Source organism: Indicator indicator, chromosome 10 (genome assembly GCF_027791375.1).
Source record: "Indicator indicator isolate 239-I01 chromosome 10, UM_Iind_1.1, whole genome shotgun sequence".
NCBI classification, from domain to species: Eukaryota; Metazoa; Chordata; class Aves; order Piciformes; family Indicatoridae; genus Indicator; species Indicator indicator.
Window position 1 is genome coordinate 23619637 of NC_072019.1, and position 19762 is coordinate 23639398.

The window sequence follows — 19762 nt, forward strand, 5'->3', positions numbered from 1 at the left end:
AAGGAGCATTCTCAGTCTAGGAAGGCCATGACAGTCAGGATATGGTACATTTAGAGACAAGCTTTTTCCTTTTTTGTACAAATACAACCAAGCAATCAAAACCTATAATCAGTATTTAAAGATGCTTTAATTAAACTGTGAACTTCACCTGTACATCAGAAAACAGAAGAATCGAATTAAAATGAATTAAACAAAAAAATATCTGAGAGATCAGAGATAAACAGTAGGCTGATGAATGATTAATGGCTTATTAAGGCTAATCTGAATTTCTAAAAGGAATCTATAGGTTGAATAAAACTTGGAAAAGAATTCTAAAAATTTGACAAGACGTTATTAATTTATTTGTACATGAACTAGAAACAAATTAAAGTGAAAATCAAGCTAGTTAAACACTAAATTATCTCAATTGGCTGTGACAAGTATCCAAAATTGTAGACAAATCAATGTCATAGCACAGAATCTGAACAGTTCCATTTCTGTCCCTACACATTTAAGGTGGGCTTCTAAAAATAAAGGATTATTGCCATCATCATAAGGACAAAAAAAATAAAAAAAAGAGGGAGAGAGAACATGATCCTCCAAGAGCCTGGGAAATCTGTTCCCTTTGCATTAAAGCACTTGAAGTTTATTTAAGTAAGTAGTTAATTTCAGAACAATTTCACATGTATGGTTAGCAAGAAGTCCTTATGTGAGTGCTAAAGTCAGGCTGGTTATGAACTGTAAGGCAGTGTTAGAGATGTAGCTCTGGGCAAAGGAAGTGTTTCAAAGATTATAGGATGCCAACATAAAAAAGCTGAAAGAGAGGAAGTGTAAATGTTCATAATGTGACTAGACATTCTTTCTTTAAAGTCTTATTCAGGAGTTTTTAATACTAATATCAATTACTTACAAGCTGAATTTATACACCTATTATCCTGTCTAGTGTGCTGGAAGAAAAGAAATGGAGGCTCAGAGAATTTAACCAAGATATTCATGAAAGAATTTGATCTTTGTCTGTTACTAACGTGGATAAAAGAAGTTTTATTTTAGTTAATTTTACATTTAAATCACTATGTGACAGACTGTTAAGGAGAGGAAAAATTATTCATCTAAACTAAGAGCTGAATGAATTTTTGGCACGCTATTTAGCGAAAGAACAATATTTGATCTGAGCTTAAGTTGGAAGCACTTTGGAGAGAATACAAACCCGTCTGACTACAAATGGAGGTTTATCAGTTTCTCTTCTGAATTCATAAGGACCAAGGTTTAAATGGGCCAGTCGTTGCCTGGCTGCTTCTGATAGCTCACACATTCGTCTTTTGGTGTACGGAGATGGCGAACGCGATTTAGAAGCTATTGTAGGCTGCTCGTAGTTCTTTGTTGCTAAGCTGTGCCTGCTCTTCTCAGGTGAAAAAGTATTTTTCTTCGGTAACTTCGTTTGCAATTTTCCATTTGGAGTGCAGTGATGTACCAAGTTCAAAGCATCCTAAAGTGAAAAAGAGGAATTATCTGTTTTGACAGCATGCAGAACAAAGATCACGGAAAATAATGCCAACAGGGAACTAATAATTTTAACAGAAATAGGTGCCGTGTCAGCTGAAGTTCTCCTCACAAAACTATAATCAAACAGTAATTTTGAAAACAACAATGTATTTACCATTTTCTCTGAGACACGGAGGTTAAAACACACATTATCTCAGATGCTTAGGTTAAATGTTTGGTACCTACCCAATTAGCTTTCTCACACAGTTATTGTGCAAAGACTGTAAAAAATTAAACTGAATTTTGTCACAAGATCATTTTAAACAAACATTTCCCTGGAGTGGATGCACACAGATTTGAAGCATGTTTTTCATCTATTTAAACCATTTCCCCCCCCAAACCTCTTCAAATCCTTACCCTTTAAAATAAAATACATAAATAAAATTAGAAGCCTGTTTAATAGTTTAAATTATATGCATTTAGAGTTGCCTAAAGCTTCACAGTGTAATATGATTGCAATGATGTGTAATTACATTCTCTGAAATTTATATTTTCTTGGATCATGGTGAATTTACTATTTCTTTAAAGAGTTATAATCAAGAACCTATGTTTAGTTAAAAACCCCAGCTTTAAAGATCATCTTCCAAAGATCCTCTCAAATCACATTACTGCTTTTGCAAAAGAAGCGGCAAAGCAGCTGTTTATTTGCGTGAATGGCACTAAATGTACAAAATATGGATCTTTTTTTACCTAAAATCTGTAAAAGTCTTGCCATTACCAATGATTGCCTTAAAAGTCTGTCTCTGAGTCGATATTCCTTTTAAAATACCTATAAACAGCAGGACAAAGGAAAGTGGAGGATCAACCAACCTCACAACCTTCCTTCCCACAAAACAGGATGGGGCTGGTGGTGTTGTAGCTGTTGTCACAAGCAAAGCTTGCCTAACAATCAGGTTTGACACCTCCTCCAAGTAACTATTAACTTCTTCAGCTACTGATTTCAGATTCTGAGAAACTGCTTCCAGCACTGAAGTTTTGTTTGAAATACATTAACACTCCCTTGTAATTTCTGGCATTAAATGAGCATTCAATTAATCTGCAAGCTAAATAGGTCAAGGCACTCTAGATTACACAACTCTTATCAGGCTACTTAGCAGCACGCTTTAACTTTGAATACCTCAGAATGGATAATTAGCATTTTGGTCAAACTTGGCTGTAAGAGATAAAAATCATGGCATAGCAAGACTTGTCTTCCTGTTAGAAATTCTTCTCCAACAACAGGCAAACTGAGGTCTTAAACCTGAATGCTGCATGCACTACCTCTTTTCAGAGGAACTGAAACTGAATGGTCCAGCTTGCCTTCAAGCCTTTCCCTATCCACCCAACGAGGGAGGCTGAGGCTGTCTGTTCTGCATCATGACAGTTTGAATCTAGTGTCAGCACTGACTACTCGTGCCACTGTCGTTCTCATGCCTGGACTAGAAGTTGAGCAGCTCACAGTGTGCCAGAGTTTGGAACTGGGCCAAACAAAATCAGACCTAATTCTCTAAGATTAATTTTGATTTCGCCAGAAGTAGGCTGGGCTTCTGGCTTACACCAGATGTAAAACTAGACTTTCACTGTAACACATGCAAATTTGATAGGCTGTTCATAACATGTTGAATACTTTTAAGGACATTCTATATTTTAAATCAAATTGACTTTACTTAAGTCACCTTCAGGGAAGTTAAGTTTTCTAACAATGACAATTTTAGATAAAGAATTTAAAAAAAAAAATCTCTAAGTATTTCGTCTGATAAATTTGGAAGAAACTCCTCAATGAACTAATTGTCAATGCCACAGAGGTCAAATTCACCTAAACTTCTTTGCATGCAAGCCCTCCTGACAATCATTCCATTTTAATGATGCTGCACCATATTTCAATAATATAGCAAAAAAAGGAGGAAGTAAGAGTAAGTTCATGTGACAGCTTGTACCAGGAAAGTCAACCAAATTCCTGATCCCTGGGATCAGGGTGCTATCAAATGAATAAACCCACCCACAGAGGTGGGTTTTTTTCCCCCTCTAATCTCTTCAGCTACTTCCCTTTTAATTTTGCTCACTGCAGAAACAGCATTTCCAGAATAATATTGGTGGCAGCCTTTTCAACAAAAATCTTCATTTCCATTACTGCCACTGATATTGTTATGGAAAACAATCAAATTAATTGGTTTGGTTTTGATCATGCACCTTCTCTGACTTCACCTAGCTTTCACTGTTCTTAATTTTAAGTGTCAGGAAGGAATGGTGAGAAGGCATCTTCCCACCTACAAATACAGCAGGGATTGACACTTCAGCTGATCACAGAACATAGCAGCTGATAATTGTTTCAGATTCAAGAAACTCCCAGCATTTACTGTCACGCACCAAACCCACTCTTTACTCATACTTAATAAAAATTTAATCAAGTTGTCAAGCACCCATGATAACTGCTTTAACCACAACAAAAGAAGGAGAAAAGTTTGAAGTGAGCAGCACATCCAAAAACTGGAACCAAGGCTATCAATATTAAGTCTAGAAATTAAATTGCAAACAATTAAATTATGCTAACCTGTACATGACTCCTTCCTGAGCTTAACAGTCTCTCTGTAATAAGGGAGCTTGTAGAAAATCTCAATTTTGGTGCAATTCCCTAGAAGAGAGACAATAATTGAACATCAAGCTCCAACTCAAGATAAAGGGTATCACAAAGAAGTAAATGTCACCTAATGTAACAAACCATTCCTAATTTTCAGCCATTTCCTTTGTTAATCTCAGCCTTTAATAAAGATAATTAGAAAAGACAGAACAGCAATGGTAAATGTCAAGATGCTAACATTTGCATTTCTGACAATTCAATTACAGATGATTATATTGCTTTCATACAACAATTAAGGTCTGACTTTTATTTCAATGCATTTTTTTGTCAAAAGCACTTTCAAAGATTTTTCATGCCATGCTATACAACATCAATAAAAATTCCAGCCATACTCTAGAAGTTTCCTTAGCTTGGAAACTTATTTATAAATAATCTCAATAGTGTGATCTTTTTGGTAAGAACATTTTGAAAAGTAGTCAATTACACTGCAAATAACTATGACTTTGTACCAGTATGATTAAGAATACCCTTTATTCTGTAACTATTAGAGCAATGTCTGGTTTCTGTGGATTGTCTCCCATGTTCTATAACCACATTCCACTTCCTCCCAGTCTTACATATGTGGCTGGTAAGAGGCAGCCCTGTATGGAATCAGTATGGTCCATCTGGGCCTCCTGGTCAATCAGCACTGTACTAATGTACAGGTAAACCAACAGGTACTAGTGGTCAGCAGGTTCCCCCCATCTTTACATGGCTAACAGTTTCTGTTCAACTCATCTTTTACTGCAGCCATGTCTAGAAACATAATACCTGTGAGAGCTCTATTTCCTGTTAAATTTAGCTAGATTTGGACAACATATACAAAATGTACTGGGTGTAAATAGCATAGATTATGACATACAAGTGTTATTTTCTCAAAATAGCAACATTACAAAAAAGGCACAAAACTGTTAAAGGCCATATATTCTAAAAACAAGCAGGAATCATTTATGTGCCTCTTGCAATCAGCTGATACTGAGGCAGAAGACATAAGAGGGAAATCAAGTGTCCCCCCTACAACTTTTTTTGGTAGCCCCTTTTCCTTCCCTTTTTTTGGCTTGTCCAACAAGGAATGGAAGGTTTTATGCGGCCCCTAAGCTTCTGTAATGGCATGTGGAATCTGTTGGCACCACGGGAAACACCCAAAATATCATGAGGGTGGATGGGGGGGTTAGGGGAATGTTTTTGTGATATTCCCTTATATCCTCCCTTTAACGGTTTTGGAGGGTGGGTATCCTTCGGGGGGGTGGAGGAAGTGTATGGTGTTGTATACGGCATGGAAACCAAAGTTATTTCTCCCTAAAACCAAACCCATGCCCTGAAAACACACACTGAATTCCCATAAGGGAAATAATGAATCCTTGCTTTCCCAGGGTTAGAAAATTTATGGTAATGAAAAGGAAGTCATATATAGCCCCAGGGAAAGCCTTCAGTTGTGGTATAGCCCAGAATTTAACAAGGGTCCAGGTGGTAACTCCCTTTCTAGTCAAGTTACTGCAATCTAAATAGATGGCTGTCCCCCCCAAATCGTTTAAAATCGACTCAGTTATTGGAATTAGACTGAATGGAGGTGGGTCCCATGAAGTGCTACTGGAGCGGAACGAGATGTTTGAGTGAGATGTGGTGGTACCCCCGGGGATCTGAAGTGATTATTAGGGGTCCTGGGGGTAACCCACGATCTCTTGTGGATGGAGCCAGTGATTTTGGGGACCTGTCCTGCTCCTTTCGGTACACTGGAGGAGAGTTATGGAGTACGGGGTTTTGTATGAAACACCCTTGGGGGTTTTATAATTTACCAACTATAAGTCAAATGCCCCACTATGGGTTTCCTTTGAGATTTCCTGTGCCCTTCGATGGGGGGGTTGGGCGGCTGGGGGTTCAGGAATACAGGATGGCACTCACATACAAAGGCATGGATACATCAAAAGTAACTTATAGGCCAGAAAGGTATGTTTGAAATTAATTCCTCTGCCTTTGGCTTACTGGTGTCTGCAGCCCTCCTGAGCAGACTTGTCACTCCTTCTGTACAAGTCAACAAACAGAAGCGTTATGGTCATACAAAAATTGTAAAGGTGGTTCATATTTAGAAGAACACAAGTTAGAAAACAAGCCCAATAAATGCTTTTTACTATAAGGAGCATGAGTACAAGTCTGTAGCTTCAAAAAGTATATATTAATAGAATAGGGCTTGTATTGTGGTATGCTAATGAAAGATAGCATAACCAAAAAGAAACTATTTTAAGCAACATAGTACATACTGCATGAGAGTGGGGAATGGAGATAAGAAAGTCTGTAAGAAATCACCAGTCAAGGCTTAAACATATTTTGCAAGGCAAGGGTTGCAGAGAAATGCAGAAAAGCCAGCAAAAGCCTCAGCTGGGCAACACTGGACCAGAAGAGATAAGTTGAGGCACGTTTTGTACACGTATTGTGTTTGTAAGCCTTGTAAAACGTTTAGCCAGAGACATTATCAGCCAAGTGCCAGATTTCTGGAGGAGTTCTGATCCTCTCAACTTGGGATTCCTTCCAACTGGCAGATTAGTAGTGTTAATCAGACACTGCTTGTCACTGCCTATCTGAACTCCACAACCATAACCTTGCTGTTGCTACCTTTATTTTTTTTAATAAAAGGCAAATGTATTGGGAACCAAAGTGGCACTGAAGCACAGCTGTCAGTCAAAAATATTCAACATCTCAGATAGCTGTAAATAAGTTTTCATGTGGTAAAAACATGGCTTGATTAGCATAGGAATAATGTGAAGGTTCTCGTGATCTTTTTTAACACTTTCTCTTTTGCTTAGCATTCATATTCAGTGCTCAGTGCTGACAGAGTTAGCAGGAGATACTTGCCAGTAAAGCTTAGGGAACACTAGAAGATGGATGCATTTGAGACTGCGTTTCTGCTGGAGGTAAAAAGCCTCCTGCAGCTACTCTGTTTGGCACACGAGGAGAGGAAACACGAGGTCTTTCTAGGTACCTCCCTCCAGTTCCATGAAACACAGCTTCTTTATTTTTCCTGAAAACCAGGTCAGTATGCCAAAATTCTTTCTTAAACTATTCTCTCTGTGACAGCAACAGATGTTTCTGCAGTCCTCATTCCAGGGCAAAGATGGGTTTCATTTATACTGCTGGCAAGGACATGGAAGTACATGTCTGTTTTACATCACTCAACTTTTTAAAGCTAGTAGAGTGTCATCAGTAAGCTACACATTCAAATGACACTAATCACATCTTGTCACAGCTCACAAATAATGGCACTTTCTCTTTATTAGAGAAATTTATTAGAACTGTATGTATTTTATTAAATGTAATGTATCTTATTAGAAAATACATACTTTTTGTATTAAAGAATTTAACAAAGCTCTCAAGCTTCTCTAGTGGCTCTGCTTCTACAAAGATTCATTATAGTGCATTTACAAAAAAATCTGAAACCATTTTGCTAAAACCACCTCATTTGTTACTGCTTCCCTATCTATTCTTTCTCAATACCAGGAAACCACCTATCCTATAAGTCATGTGAAAGCAACACAGTCCCAGCTTCTCTTTAGAGCCACCACTAACATGCATAGGGTAAGCTGTATCAAAGAGGTGGCTGGTTTTGCAGGGACACCTTAATCTGTCACAGAACCATACATTTTGTATCACAGAATCACAGTTTTAATTCATTCAAATCTAACACAGCATTAGACACTAAATTAGCACTTCTAATTGCGACTGCACAATTTCCAGGCTGCCCTTACAGGGGAAAGATTATACCAGTTAAAAGATGCCAGTGACCTTTAATCAGCATTTCCCTCCTGCCATGTGTTTTTAATCCAATCACAACTGAGCCCCTCTTTTCCCGTGCCAAACGTCCTAACAATCCACTAGTAAAATTTAACCAAAATAAGAAAACCAAAACTCCCAAATGTCTCCACATCATCACCATCATCTTCAAAGTGCCTTCCTGAGTTACTCCACCAACACCTAAGATTCAACAGTCAAATTCTATGAAAGGGCAGTGGGAGATGAATCCATTTTCATTTACTGTACACGTAAGCCCTTATCTCCAGAAAATTAACATTGATCCATTGTGCTTATTCTGCCTATTAGCTGTCATATATCATAAGTTTTTTGAAACTCTAAAAAAGGCAAGTTACTAAATGAAAGTGAATGGTCTGAACAGACCTTAAGAAATAGGCTTTGGAACTGAAAAACAATCATGCAGCACTAAGCTAAGTTTCAGTTGCTTACTATTTTCATGGTGGTCTTGCACCTTGGAGAAGCCAACAGGTTAGAAGGCACAGCAGTGTAATTTTTAACCTATTGTCATTGTCCTAAATAGTACCAAAAATAGTCTGTAACAGAATGCCACAGAGATATTCAGAAGAAGGGTTACATGGTTCATCTGTTAAAAACTGTGAAGCTGATATGACATCTCCCTCTTTCCTTGCATCCCTTCAACCACCAGCTGCACCACAGTTTAAATTGAATGGAGAACATGTCATGGTGTCACACTGCAAACCAAGAGGTAACAAACTGTTCATAATCAGTAATTTCTTGAAGCATTTTGAAGAAAAGATTGTACCTTCACCACAGTTCAGCTGTGGATTTGTACATTCAACACCTGAAATGGCAAAATCTGTCAGAAGTAATCACTTTTCATTTGAAGTAGTTCAAGGGGTTTCTTCAGTGAAACACACTGTCTCATAAATGCAATTCACAGATATTCACTCACTGTAAAAGAAGAGGACCTCTTCATTAAAATCTCACGATTTAAACCATGGTGCCCACAGGTAAGCTTAGGGTCAGGGAACAGGAAATCTCTTGTATTTTCTTCATACGTAGCTAGAATTTTTCCTACTGAAAAGAAAATATATACTTTAATTGGAAAATAGACAAAGCCATGGAGTACAGACACCACACACACGAGCATATTGAAACTGAGATAAATTTTGTTCTTTACAAATTAAGAGTATGGCTCTAAAACCCCTGTCACACTAGGAATTGAACTCATCAATTTAAATCAGCAGCAGCAATGTGCAGAATCTACTTTAAAAGTGTGTTTCACTGTTACAGCAAAAAAAAAAAAAAAAAAAAAAAGGTAAAGAACCATGGAATCATAAAATGGTTTGGGTTGGAAGTGACCTACAAAGGTCATCTGCTCCAATCCCACTGCAGTGAGCAGGGACATCCTACATTAGACCAGGTTGCCCAGAGCCCTGTCGAGCCTGACCTTGAATATCTCGAAGGATGGGGCCCCAACTACCTCCTTGGGCAACCTGTTCCAGTGTTCCACCACCCCCATGGTAAAGAGCTTTTTTCTGATGTCCAATCTACTTTTCCCTAATTTAAAACCATTATCCTCTGTCCTATGACTTTGTAAACAGTCCCTCTCCAGCCTTCATGTAGGTCCCCTTCAGGTTGCTATTAGGTTTCCCCAGCGTCTTCTCTTCTGCAGGCTGAACAACCCCAGGTCCCTCAGGCTGTCCTTGCAGGATAGGTGTTCCAGCCCCCTGATCATTCTTCAGTAGTTTTCCTCTTTCTTTCCCTTCCATGCCACAGAACAAACCAGTATTTTTTTACTGGCAACCAATTCCTAATGAAAATTTCTGTCATTGCATATTACAGAACAGTAACAGCCACAGTAATAGTAGGCATAGTAGTAAGAAAGAAACACAGGCAACATCAAAATCATCATCTCAAGATTTTTTTTCACTATTATTGTTTGCTACTTCTTTTTTTTTTATTTATATTTTCTTGAAGGGAAAACCTTGCATGTAGATTATAAAACCTTGTATGTGTATTATACAAAAATTTGTGCAAAACAAAATATTTAGTTTTATTGCAGTAATCTTGCCAGCTTACGTTGGGCTGCATCACACTTATCTCCGACCCCTGAAATTAAATTCCTTATGCAAGATCTTTTACCCTCCCCACAACAAGAATCCACATTCAGTACATTTCTTCAAGCAAAAAGTCTTGTGAGATACCCAAGAGAAGCACTCATTTCCTTGAAAGTACTAAGGACAAGTGACAGAGAGTGCTTTTAATACTACACTTTCCAAACGAGTCCTCTTTAAAACTTGACTTTATTTCCAATAAAATATAGATTTACATTATTCATGGGAACACTTGAATTTCATTAAAATAGATTTTTATAATCACACAAACCAATAACAGAAGTATGACAAATTGCTATTTATTATCTTCACATATCCCACGAGGCCTATAATACTTACAGTGAGGATAAGAGTTTTCCCAATGGTCACCATTAAAATGGAAGAAAAAAAAAGTGTCATTCTGAGAACAAGATTATGCACTCTGAAATTTCAGACAGACACTTTGCAAGTGAATTGTGATGCAGTTAATAAGTGTGCACTGGATTATTTCAGTTTATTTTCCATTTTAAATATTATCAATTTCCTAAGCATGAGTATGGTACATTTCAATATTCAGTTATTATTCTCTTTCAAGAATGAGATTCTCTCGATCTATTAACATTTTATATTCAGAGGACTATTTGTGCAAGAGCTTTCTATGTTGTTTGTGTGTTGAAAAAAGTGATTGTGCTGTAATGAGCAATGCCTTCATGGAAATTCACCTACTAAACTGCATAATTTATGAAGAGACTGATACAATACCTGGAGGAACAAGCTGTATTAATTCAAGTACTGCTGTGTCAACTAGAAAGGAAAAAAAGTTTTTCATGAGTTAAAACCAACCAAAATAGAAAGTAATTCTCATAGTCAAGCCCAAGAAAAATGGCTCACTGACTTAAGCTTCACAGCACTGTAAATAGCTGCACTATTTTCACTGCACCAACAATAAAATTAAGAACAGCTTGCATAAATACCACAGAAGAACACAATGGCATTAGCAGCAAATGACAATTCTAAATTTTACTTAGAAACTGTTAAGTTCTATCTGCTGCCAAGTTTGTCCTTTTAAAGAAGATGATGCAAATTTTGCCACTTTTTCAGATAACTCTCAGCCTGAGGCAGCATATTCCTGAAGTTCAAGTTCAGAGTCAGTGTTTTCTCACTACAGTTTATTATGCTCTGTAAATGGCAAGCCATAATTTTCTTAAAAATTTAGAAGTATAAGTTTTAAAAAAAATGAATGTCTGTGCTTGTAGTCTTTAAAAATGAATCCAGATACAGGAATCCATTACCTATCTGGATGACTTTCTACCCTTTGTCTGTTCTTCACTTTGGACTTGATGATCTCTGAGGTCTTTTCCAATCTGGTCGATTCTGTGATTCTAAAGCCTGTAGCATATATTTCTAGAGGCTTTTTGTTACGTAACAGTATTTTGGGTAAGTTACCAGTAACCAAAGACAGCAAAAAGCCTCTGCCTGCACTAACAATGAATCTTCTGTTCTGAAAACTCACTAGAGTGCTAGAGTCCTACTTATTTAGTACATGACATACTACATTGGTTACCCACTAACTTTTCAGGGAATAGGCTCCTGATTGAAAAGTTATCACATACTTTAAACCTCTAAAAAAAGTCTGTAAAGCCCATACCTACAAAACATTAATGCATACAAGATAGTATCCACAAAAAGTAGCACCTACATTCCAGCAACTTCACAAGGTCTCCAGGATCAACTATATCAGCAAATGCCTGGAAAAGAAATGAGTAAATGTCACAGTCAGATGGGTCTCTGGGAAAAAGAGAAGGAAAAAAACCCGAATAATTAAAAAAAAAAATTCATCAATATTCCCCTTTGCCAAGAATACTATCCCCACTGGAAAAAAGAAAGCAAACTGAAATTACCATTTGGCACATGATCAAATTAACTGAAAGCTAGCAGTTCTTGTCATATGCTTTCCAGCCTGGATTACTCTCCATATTTAAATTAGGGGGCATTGTGAAGAGTTGACATGTAGAGATATGTAGTGTTTGAGAAAATTTCAAGATAAATTGTAGAATGTACTAGAATTCTGATAAATTAAGAATATGTTCTTTAATATATTGGTAAAGACTTCAGCTTCATTTTCCTGGAAGTGATTATTAATGTATGGAATACTGTTCAAAGCTTTTTTAACCTGAATCCTATGTGAACAGATGGCAAGGAATAGGAGAGGCTGCTGCACAGAGTACTCAACAAGTAATAACTTGACTCTAACTCTGTACAAAAGTCTCAGCACAGTGCTGTGGATCACTTTGCTGTTCAAGGTACCAAACACTAAAAACCAGCAAGTACTGGAGCTCCACTAGCATCTAGACCTAAATCAATAACAATTTGTAGGAAGACATCTGTCTGATACTATTCTCAGCTTTCTTGTTTTGTAAGCAGATAGAGTGGAGTTCCTCTAAATTGCACTGAAAACAGGATTCAGTACATTTCCCTTAAGTACTGTGGGGGTATGTTTGCCTTTAAAGAACAATGGTCTTTTTTACTCTTCAGCAGCTGGTGAAACCATCACCATTTGTCTCTTGCACACATCACCAGAGCATCACTGATGTTTACTCAGCCTGGTTTTCAAAGTGCTGGGGGATGCTTAAAGGAAAAGAAGTAGAAAGGGCAAAGTATTATTATTCATAGGTAGTCAAGAAGCCAGATCATATCTCTAAGATACTGTGTTTCATTATCCCTGTGGTACTAATAATGAAGCTAGTAGGGACTCAGAATATGTGATAAACAACTATAAATTATAAGGCCAGAGTACCAACCTGGGAATTCTGGTGACAAACCATGAAAAAAAGTATCTCAAAGGGAGAAAGACGTCACCAAAAAGGCTTGAGCTGCTATTCTATCTTTCTACTAAATTGACTTTCCTATATCATGTAGTCTTTGTTCTTCACCTTGCCATAATTTTTAGAACAACATTCAGTTCCTTCCAAGCCAGGAAAACAGACACTGAAAAGAGACATTTCACAAAAGAAGGAACACCTAAGAAGTCTTATCACACGTTATAAATGCCACATAATTCTTGAGTCACTGTGTGGATAACGTAGGCACACACCTCCTTTGTGCTGTAGAGAAGCAGGACTTAGAATACTATGCCATCCTCTGTGTGATTACTTGTACTCAGGGATTTTACAGTGAGGTTTTGTGGACTTTGGGATGGATTTTATTTGGCTTGTATTAGCTCTTGACATTATCTTACCTTTTCAAATACTAGTTTTTCTTGAAAGAAGAGTGGAAATGCTGCAGGGACGCGGTGAGTTTTTTTGTACTGCCCAAGTACAGAGACACTGAGATAAAGTTCCTCTTTGTCTTTCAGCAGCACTCCAGGGCAAGTTATCTGTAAGAGAAACAGATTCATTAAACAAACTGAATTTTAGTTATAGAAGTAATGGCTGTTTTCAAGATAAAAATGAAATGGCCAGGGCTGAAATGTTTGATTTCTGAGAGTCAGATTATAACAGACTGGAGTCTGTCCTTTAGAAAAGAAAATTTCTTTTCTAAAGCAATTCCATTTGTACAGACTGACCAGGAAAAATAGTCACCATTTGAAAATATTCAGGAACAGATTCTTCTTACTGTAAGTAAACATACTCCACTGTCTTCAAGCAAAATTGAAACCTGGTATCCCAGTCCCACTGATTATATAATGGTTAATCATCAAGGGTTACATCAGGCTCTATATGAAAAGTCACATAGAACAAGTTTACATGATACCAAGACACAAAAGACCATACAAATTTTAGCCTAGCTACAGAGAGAATGAAGCTTAGATATCCATACTCTGGCCATCAAAAAGGGAAAGTTTATTTGCAAATATTATATGAATTCTGTCTTCTAATATGTAAATGAGAAAATGCAACCTCTGCCCTGTTACTATCAGACACATGGAACACAAAGTTTTACCTGAGAAGTCTGACCACCTTTGGAGAGTAATTCAAGGCAGGGAAGGCTCCTCATTAAAGCTGCCAGATACTGCCATTAATCTCTCAACCTTCTCTGGACAATTTATATTCTTTAAGTGAGAAGAAGCTGATATCTTTTAAAAGCTCTGATGAACACCAGATGTTCTTAATTGTGTTTTCACTGCAAGGATGTACACAGCTCATTGCAAAACTACTTGCTATTTTCTCCAAGCCCCATGGTTTTATTCTATTACCCAGCCAGAGAATTGTCACCTTTCACTTCAGCTCTACTGCTCACTTTTTATCACAGTATAATAAATATGAGGTTGTCTCTTCCAACATAAGGTTGCTAGAGAAAGCGTTCAGACTTTCAATTGCCAAGTAGAAAGACAAAGGAGGAGAGTGACAGGAATGAAAATAAGTGCTTTGGTTACAGTCCTCTACTCCAAAATGACTGTTTTACTTGAGGAATCCTAACTGTATTTAAAAGAAAACTATATAAGCAGCAGAAAAATAACCTCAGGTGAAAGAAATAACAGAAAACAAAGTGTGATAGATGATTATAAATACAGGATAAGCTAAAAAAAAAAAAAATAGTACTCCTATTCATAAATATCTGAGGCAGAAAAAAACCAAGGATTTCTTCTCCTTGTAAATATGGGCTTAAAATCTGCAAGAAAAGAGCCAGAATAATAGATACCCCAATTGAAACAGACTGTCAAGCATTAAACAGCTTGACACTCATGTAGTTGCAAGTGTGAATAGAAGTGAGTGAACGAGACAGATTTCACTCATATAAGGCAAGTCCTCTCAAACTACATACTACAAGTTGTGTTAGATTGGTTCTCAATTTTATTCTTGCCATTTTTGTAGAATTTATGATCATTTTTACCTGGAGTTTCATGTCTTTCACCTTACAGAAGCTAATCAATATTTGCCTTTTTATTGAGATTAAAAAAAAAAAAAAAGAGAGGTTTGAAGACCTTGCAGAGGGCAAAACTGCAAACAACAGGTGTCATCTACTCTGGCTATCCTGTGAAAGAAAAGACATTCTTACAAATCAGCATGTGGGGCAAGACTGCACAAGTGGAAGCTTGTGTTTCTGCTACCCAGGAGATAAACTGCACAATTCACTGCCTGGACTGGAACACCAAATCTACATCTTCATGTAACTTTACAGCAGCTCCAAAAGAGAATGACACACGTATCTGCAGTTGATGAAATCTGTTTTGTAAGGTGTGATGCATGGAGCTGCACGACACTTAATGAGACAAATTGAAGCTGGTATCTGCCTGCAAGCTGTTCAGACAGGATGAGGAACAATTTAAAAACTGTAATAGTATTACCTAGGGATCAGACGAAGAACAGAATATCATAGCTACAATTAACTGATCTTACAAACAACTGAGAGGCCTATGGTCAGTGTCTGTGGCAGTGTTACTCTGCTGCAGACTTCTGGACTTCTCTGTTGCAGGCCCAAGAGAATGGGAAATATGTACCATCACAAACAGCCATAAAAAGAAGTCACCACAGTGCCAGTGGACAAAAAGTTCACCATGAGACAGAAACGTGCACTCATGGTCAAGGTGTCCGATGGTATTCTGGGGTGCACTAAGAGGAGTGTGGCCAGCAGATTGAGGGTGGGGTCTCCCTCCTCCTCTCTTCTCCCCTGGTGAGGCCAAATCTGCAGTACTATGTCCAGTTCTGGCCTCCTCAGTTGAAGAAAGATAAACTACTGGACCAGAGTCCAATGGAGGGCCACAAGAATGCTTTGGAGATTGGAGCATCTCTCTTATCAGGAAAGGCTGAGAGACTTGGGGCTCTTTAGCATGAAAAAGAGAAGAACGAGAGGAGATCTCATAAATTTATATAAACATCTAAAGGTCATGAGGATGGGGCTGGGCTCTTTTCAGTGGTAGCCAATAACAGGGCAAGGGGAAACACAAACTAGAACACAGGAGGTTTAACTTAAGGGGAAACTTCTTTCCTTTGAGAGTGATGGAGCATTGGAACAGGCTTTGCAGAGAGGTTGTGGAATGTCCTTCTCTGGACACTTTCAAAGCTTGCCTAGACACATTCCTGTATAACCTGATCTAGGTGTACCTGCATGAGCAGGGGTGCTAGACTAGATGAACTCCAGAGGCCACTTCCAAACCCTATCATTTTATGATCTCATAGAAATGAACAGAATTCTACTGATCCACAATCCCCTATGGCATTTGTTTGTTATGTGCAATTCTAAACCTGTAGCTACATATGTAACCCATGAAAAAAGGGCAGGCCTTGAAAAAAATCACTTTGATTGCCTGTTGCCATCCAAACAAGAAGGATTCCCTGTGATGGATAGTGGACAGAATTAACTTCTGCTGAGTGCAAGCTTCCAGACAAAATAGCATTTTGGACTTAGAGTTGCTAAAATAATCTTCTCAATGTGAAGAGATGCCATTTTAGTCTCCTTACCTGGCAGTAATCCACAATGCTATTAATTCATCTTAGTGCTTAAAGCTTTATCCAACTTCACTGCCTCATTTGTGAATTCGCCATGTAGGACTGACATGAAGAAAAATGTGAATTTCATTCTGTTGCTACATGAGCAATCTAAATGCCAGCAGCAGAGGCAGGCACCAAAATTAGTCTCAAAAACCCAAATAACAATGAAATCTCAGTCTGAGCAATCATGAATTATTCAATTTCAATTAATGGCAGGATAAACTAAATGTGGTCTTTAACTAAGGTTTTCCATTTTGGAAAAGCAGCCTTTCAGAAATGAGGAAAACTAGCAGTGATACAATGCAAAGGACTGATAGACTTAGATCAAAAAAAAGATCTTGGAATTTCATTAAGACAAAAGGAGCAAAATCCATCAGCATCCCAAAGAAAAGAAAACCAAAGAAAATGGAACTTGTAGTTCCATTCGTAGGCAGTTTAAAACAGGGTTAAGGAATAGGCAGAGCATTGTAAAAGAACAGAAAAAGGTATCAGAAATTTGGACAAGACTTTAGTCACAAATAAAGCAAACAAGGAGAAAACAAATGGATGTAGTATAAATCAGCCAAGACGTGCAAATCAACAAATCTGTGTCCCAAATACAACTGACTATTTTGCCTAGGTTTTAATCATACTTAATCAAGGCCAGAAACAAACACACAAACAGCTTAAAAAAATAAATTATGGAAACAGAATTTACCCAGTACACACTAGGACCATGGAGCTACAGGGAGGCTGAGTCACTCTCAGCCCAGGCTCTGAAAGAATGTAATTTTTCTTGCTGGATCTATACATAAATAAAACCTATGTTATGAAAACAAGGATAGTACCATCTGCTGACAAAAAAAAAAAAAACCCACAAGGTCCATGTGAGGCAGAGAATGTGGTTTGAAAAATTATAACCCCATCAATCAGAATATTCAAATACACAAAAGTAAAGAATAAAGATATGGATGAAAGCATGACTAGAAAAAAGCCCAGCAGTAGATCAATCAAGCAAAGCCTGATGCTTTCTTGGAAGCCTCTTTTCTGGGCAAAAGATATCATATGATGCCACAAATTTTGACTTATGATGCACAAGATTGGAGTCGGTATGAAAATCCTAAGGTGGTACAGGACCAGTAAAAGGACAGTATCAATAACATGCAAAACTGGGAAGCATCCAGTTGAGGGTTACTAATAAAAACATTTCTCTGTATATCCTAGGATTCATGCCTTTTAATATTTTTAGAGACCCTGACACAAGAAGTCAGAGTGTTCTCATGAATTTTTTCCAACTGAAATTCCAAAATCATTAGAGGTCAATGAAAAGATAGAGAAAAGCCTGTTTGTGGGACCACAATAATAAAGATGAGATGCACCCACTGTGTCTTAATAACAGTTTTTGTTTTCACTGTGGGGGCTAACTTTCAATGCCAGCTGAGAGGAAGATGAGTGTGTTAATAAATGACATCACCTGAGGCAACAGCAAGATGCCTTCTGGAATGCTGAATTAAATTCTGATCCTGATCAGTGCAAATTCAAAGTGAAAGAGTAGCACCCATCCCTATGACAATCAGAAGACTTTTGATCAACTGTGAAATGACAGAACTACTGCCCAAAAAACACAAGAAGAGAACAAACACCAAGGAAGGAAAAATACTAGTTAAGTGAAAGGCTAAGTGTTGACATTTCTGTAAGAGTAGGGCATAAACTAGCTAGAAGGAAGTTTATAAAGTTTTCAGACCATCTTAGGAATGAAATGCCAAAGTAGGCTCCAGGCAGGAAAAAAAAAAAAAAAGGCAAAACAAGTGGTTCAAAACCAGACTAAGTATACTTATTAAAAGGGTTATCAAAGAGAAATTATACAGCATAGTAGGGACATAATTGAATGAGTGCACATGTGCTGAAAGAGACACTCAGAGCTCTATTGTAGTCTTCCTGTTCTGTTCCCTTGCAGGGTTATTTGTAGCCTTGACAGCAGGGTGAACAACAAAAACCCACAACTGAAGCAGCCTGGCACTGGAGGAACACCTTCACCAGTAAAGGAGTAGGTCAGGGCAATAGGAACGGAAAAGGAAAGCAGAGGTGCTCTTTTCCAGGAACAGCATGAAGATGAACAGTAGCTGTTAGAGACAGCAAAGCAGCACTGTTAGGGTGATACTCTCCCCATTAATGTGGAGAAATTCACAGCTGGTTTTGAGCAGCTGCACAAGCTTGGGAACAAATGCAGTTAAGCAAATGGGTATACCGGGTCCATTTCTCAGTAAGTAGTTCCTGAATCTCTACTTGATTTGGTTTTTTTGATGGCACCTCAGCTCTTCCTTGGCCCAAGAGGTGTCCTAACCTCTAGTATACAGTGACAATGACATATGACAATGACAACTCCAGAGTAAGACAACAAGGAATGGTTCTAACATGATTAATGTAAAAACTTCTGATTTCCACACCGACTGACCTCCCCCCACCATGTAACACCCACGTACTTCTGAGCTGCTCAGTGCAATATCCAGTCCTTCACAGGGGTGCATATGCCATGTATAAGCTACCGTTTCCTGGGATTCATTTTGCCCTGGTGGTTTTTTTTTTTGTTTGTTTGTTTGCTTTTGAAGGTTTTGTTTGTTTTGGGGAGGTGGGGAAGTGGGTGGGATAGGGTTGGTTTGGTTGCCTGGGTTTGTCCGTTCGTTTTCTTATCATGAGTGTTTTTCTCACACTATAGAGCCTCTCAATGATCAGTGCCTCTTAGAAAATGCTTTCTCTACAGAACGTGAGAACTGCGGAGGAGGAGAACGTCTGCTTCCACCACCAACAGGGGGGAACAGGGACAGGCTCCCGGAGGGCGCACACACACAACGGGCAGAAGCCGCTCAGGAGCCAGCCCTGAGCTGGAATACTAAACGGAGGGCGGCTCTCCACTCAACAACGGGGCCCGAAGCAGCCTCCCCTAAAAAAACCCGGGCCGGGATTGGGGGGCAGCGGCTAAAGCAGGGGAAACTGGGCGGGAAGGAGCGCCGGAAGAGCAAGCCACGGCTTCTCCTCCAGCCTGCGACTCGCCGTACCCCGGCTGAGAGCGAGGGGATTCCGCGGCCCAGACACTCACCGAGCGGACGTCGAGCTGTAGGACGCAGACCAGCGCTTTCCGCGGCATGGGCGGGCCAGGGCGGCTGCCCGCCAGCTCCCAGGCCGCTCCGGCTCAGCCGCGCCGCGGGGCTGACGCTGTTGACATGGCAACCAGGGCGCTTCCGGCAGGGCTCCGCGCATGCGCACCACGCCCGGCGGGTAGGTGGGCGGCCGTGGGGCCGATCCGGTCACACCGGGCTAGACCGGGCTGGCATCTCGCCGACTGCCTCTTCGCACCTAGCGGCATCAGCTCCCGG

At 38.9% G+C, this 19762-nt stretch overlaps 1 protein-coding gene across 1 annotated transcript in view; it reads right to left on the minus strand.

Annotated features, from left to right (window-relative positions):
• The window catches only part of SPATA6 (spermatogenesis associated 6), a 40633-nt gene extending 21100 nt beyond the window's left edge, over positions 1-19533 (minus strand). Inside the window, exons 1-7 of the mRNA XM_054384551.1 lie at positions 19486-19533; positions 13217-13354; positions 11678-11726; positions 10741-10782; positions 8835-8959; positions 4052-4132; positions 1187-1465 (exon numbers count right to left, since the gene is read on the minus strand). Of these exons, the coding sequence (XP_054240526.1) occupies positions 1187-1465; positions 4052-4132; positions 8835-8959; positions 10741-10782; positions 11678-11726; positions 13217-13354; positions 19486-19533 (762 nt within the window). The remainder of the gene's footprint in view (positions 1-1186; positions 1466-4051; positions 4133-8834; positions 8960-10740; positions 10783-11677; positions 11727-13216; positions 13355-19485) is intronic.
• Positions 19534-19762: the final 229 nt, after the last annotated feature.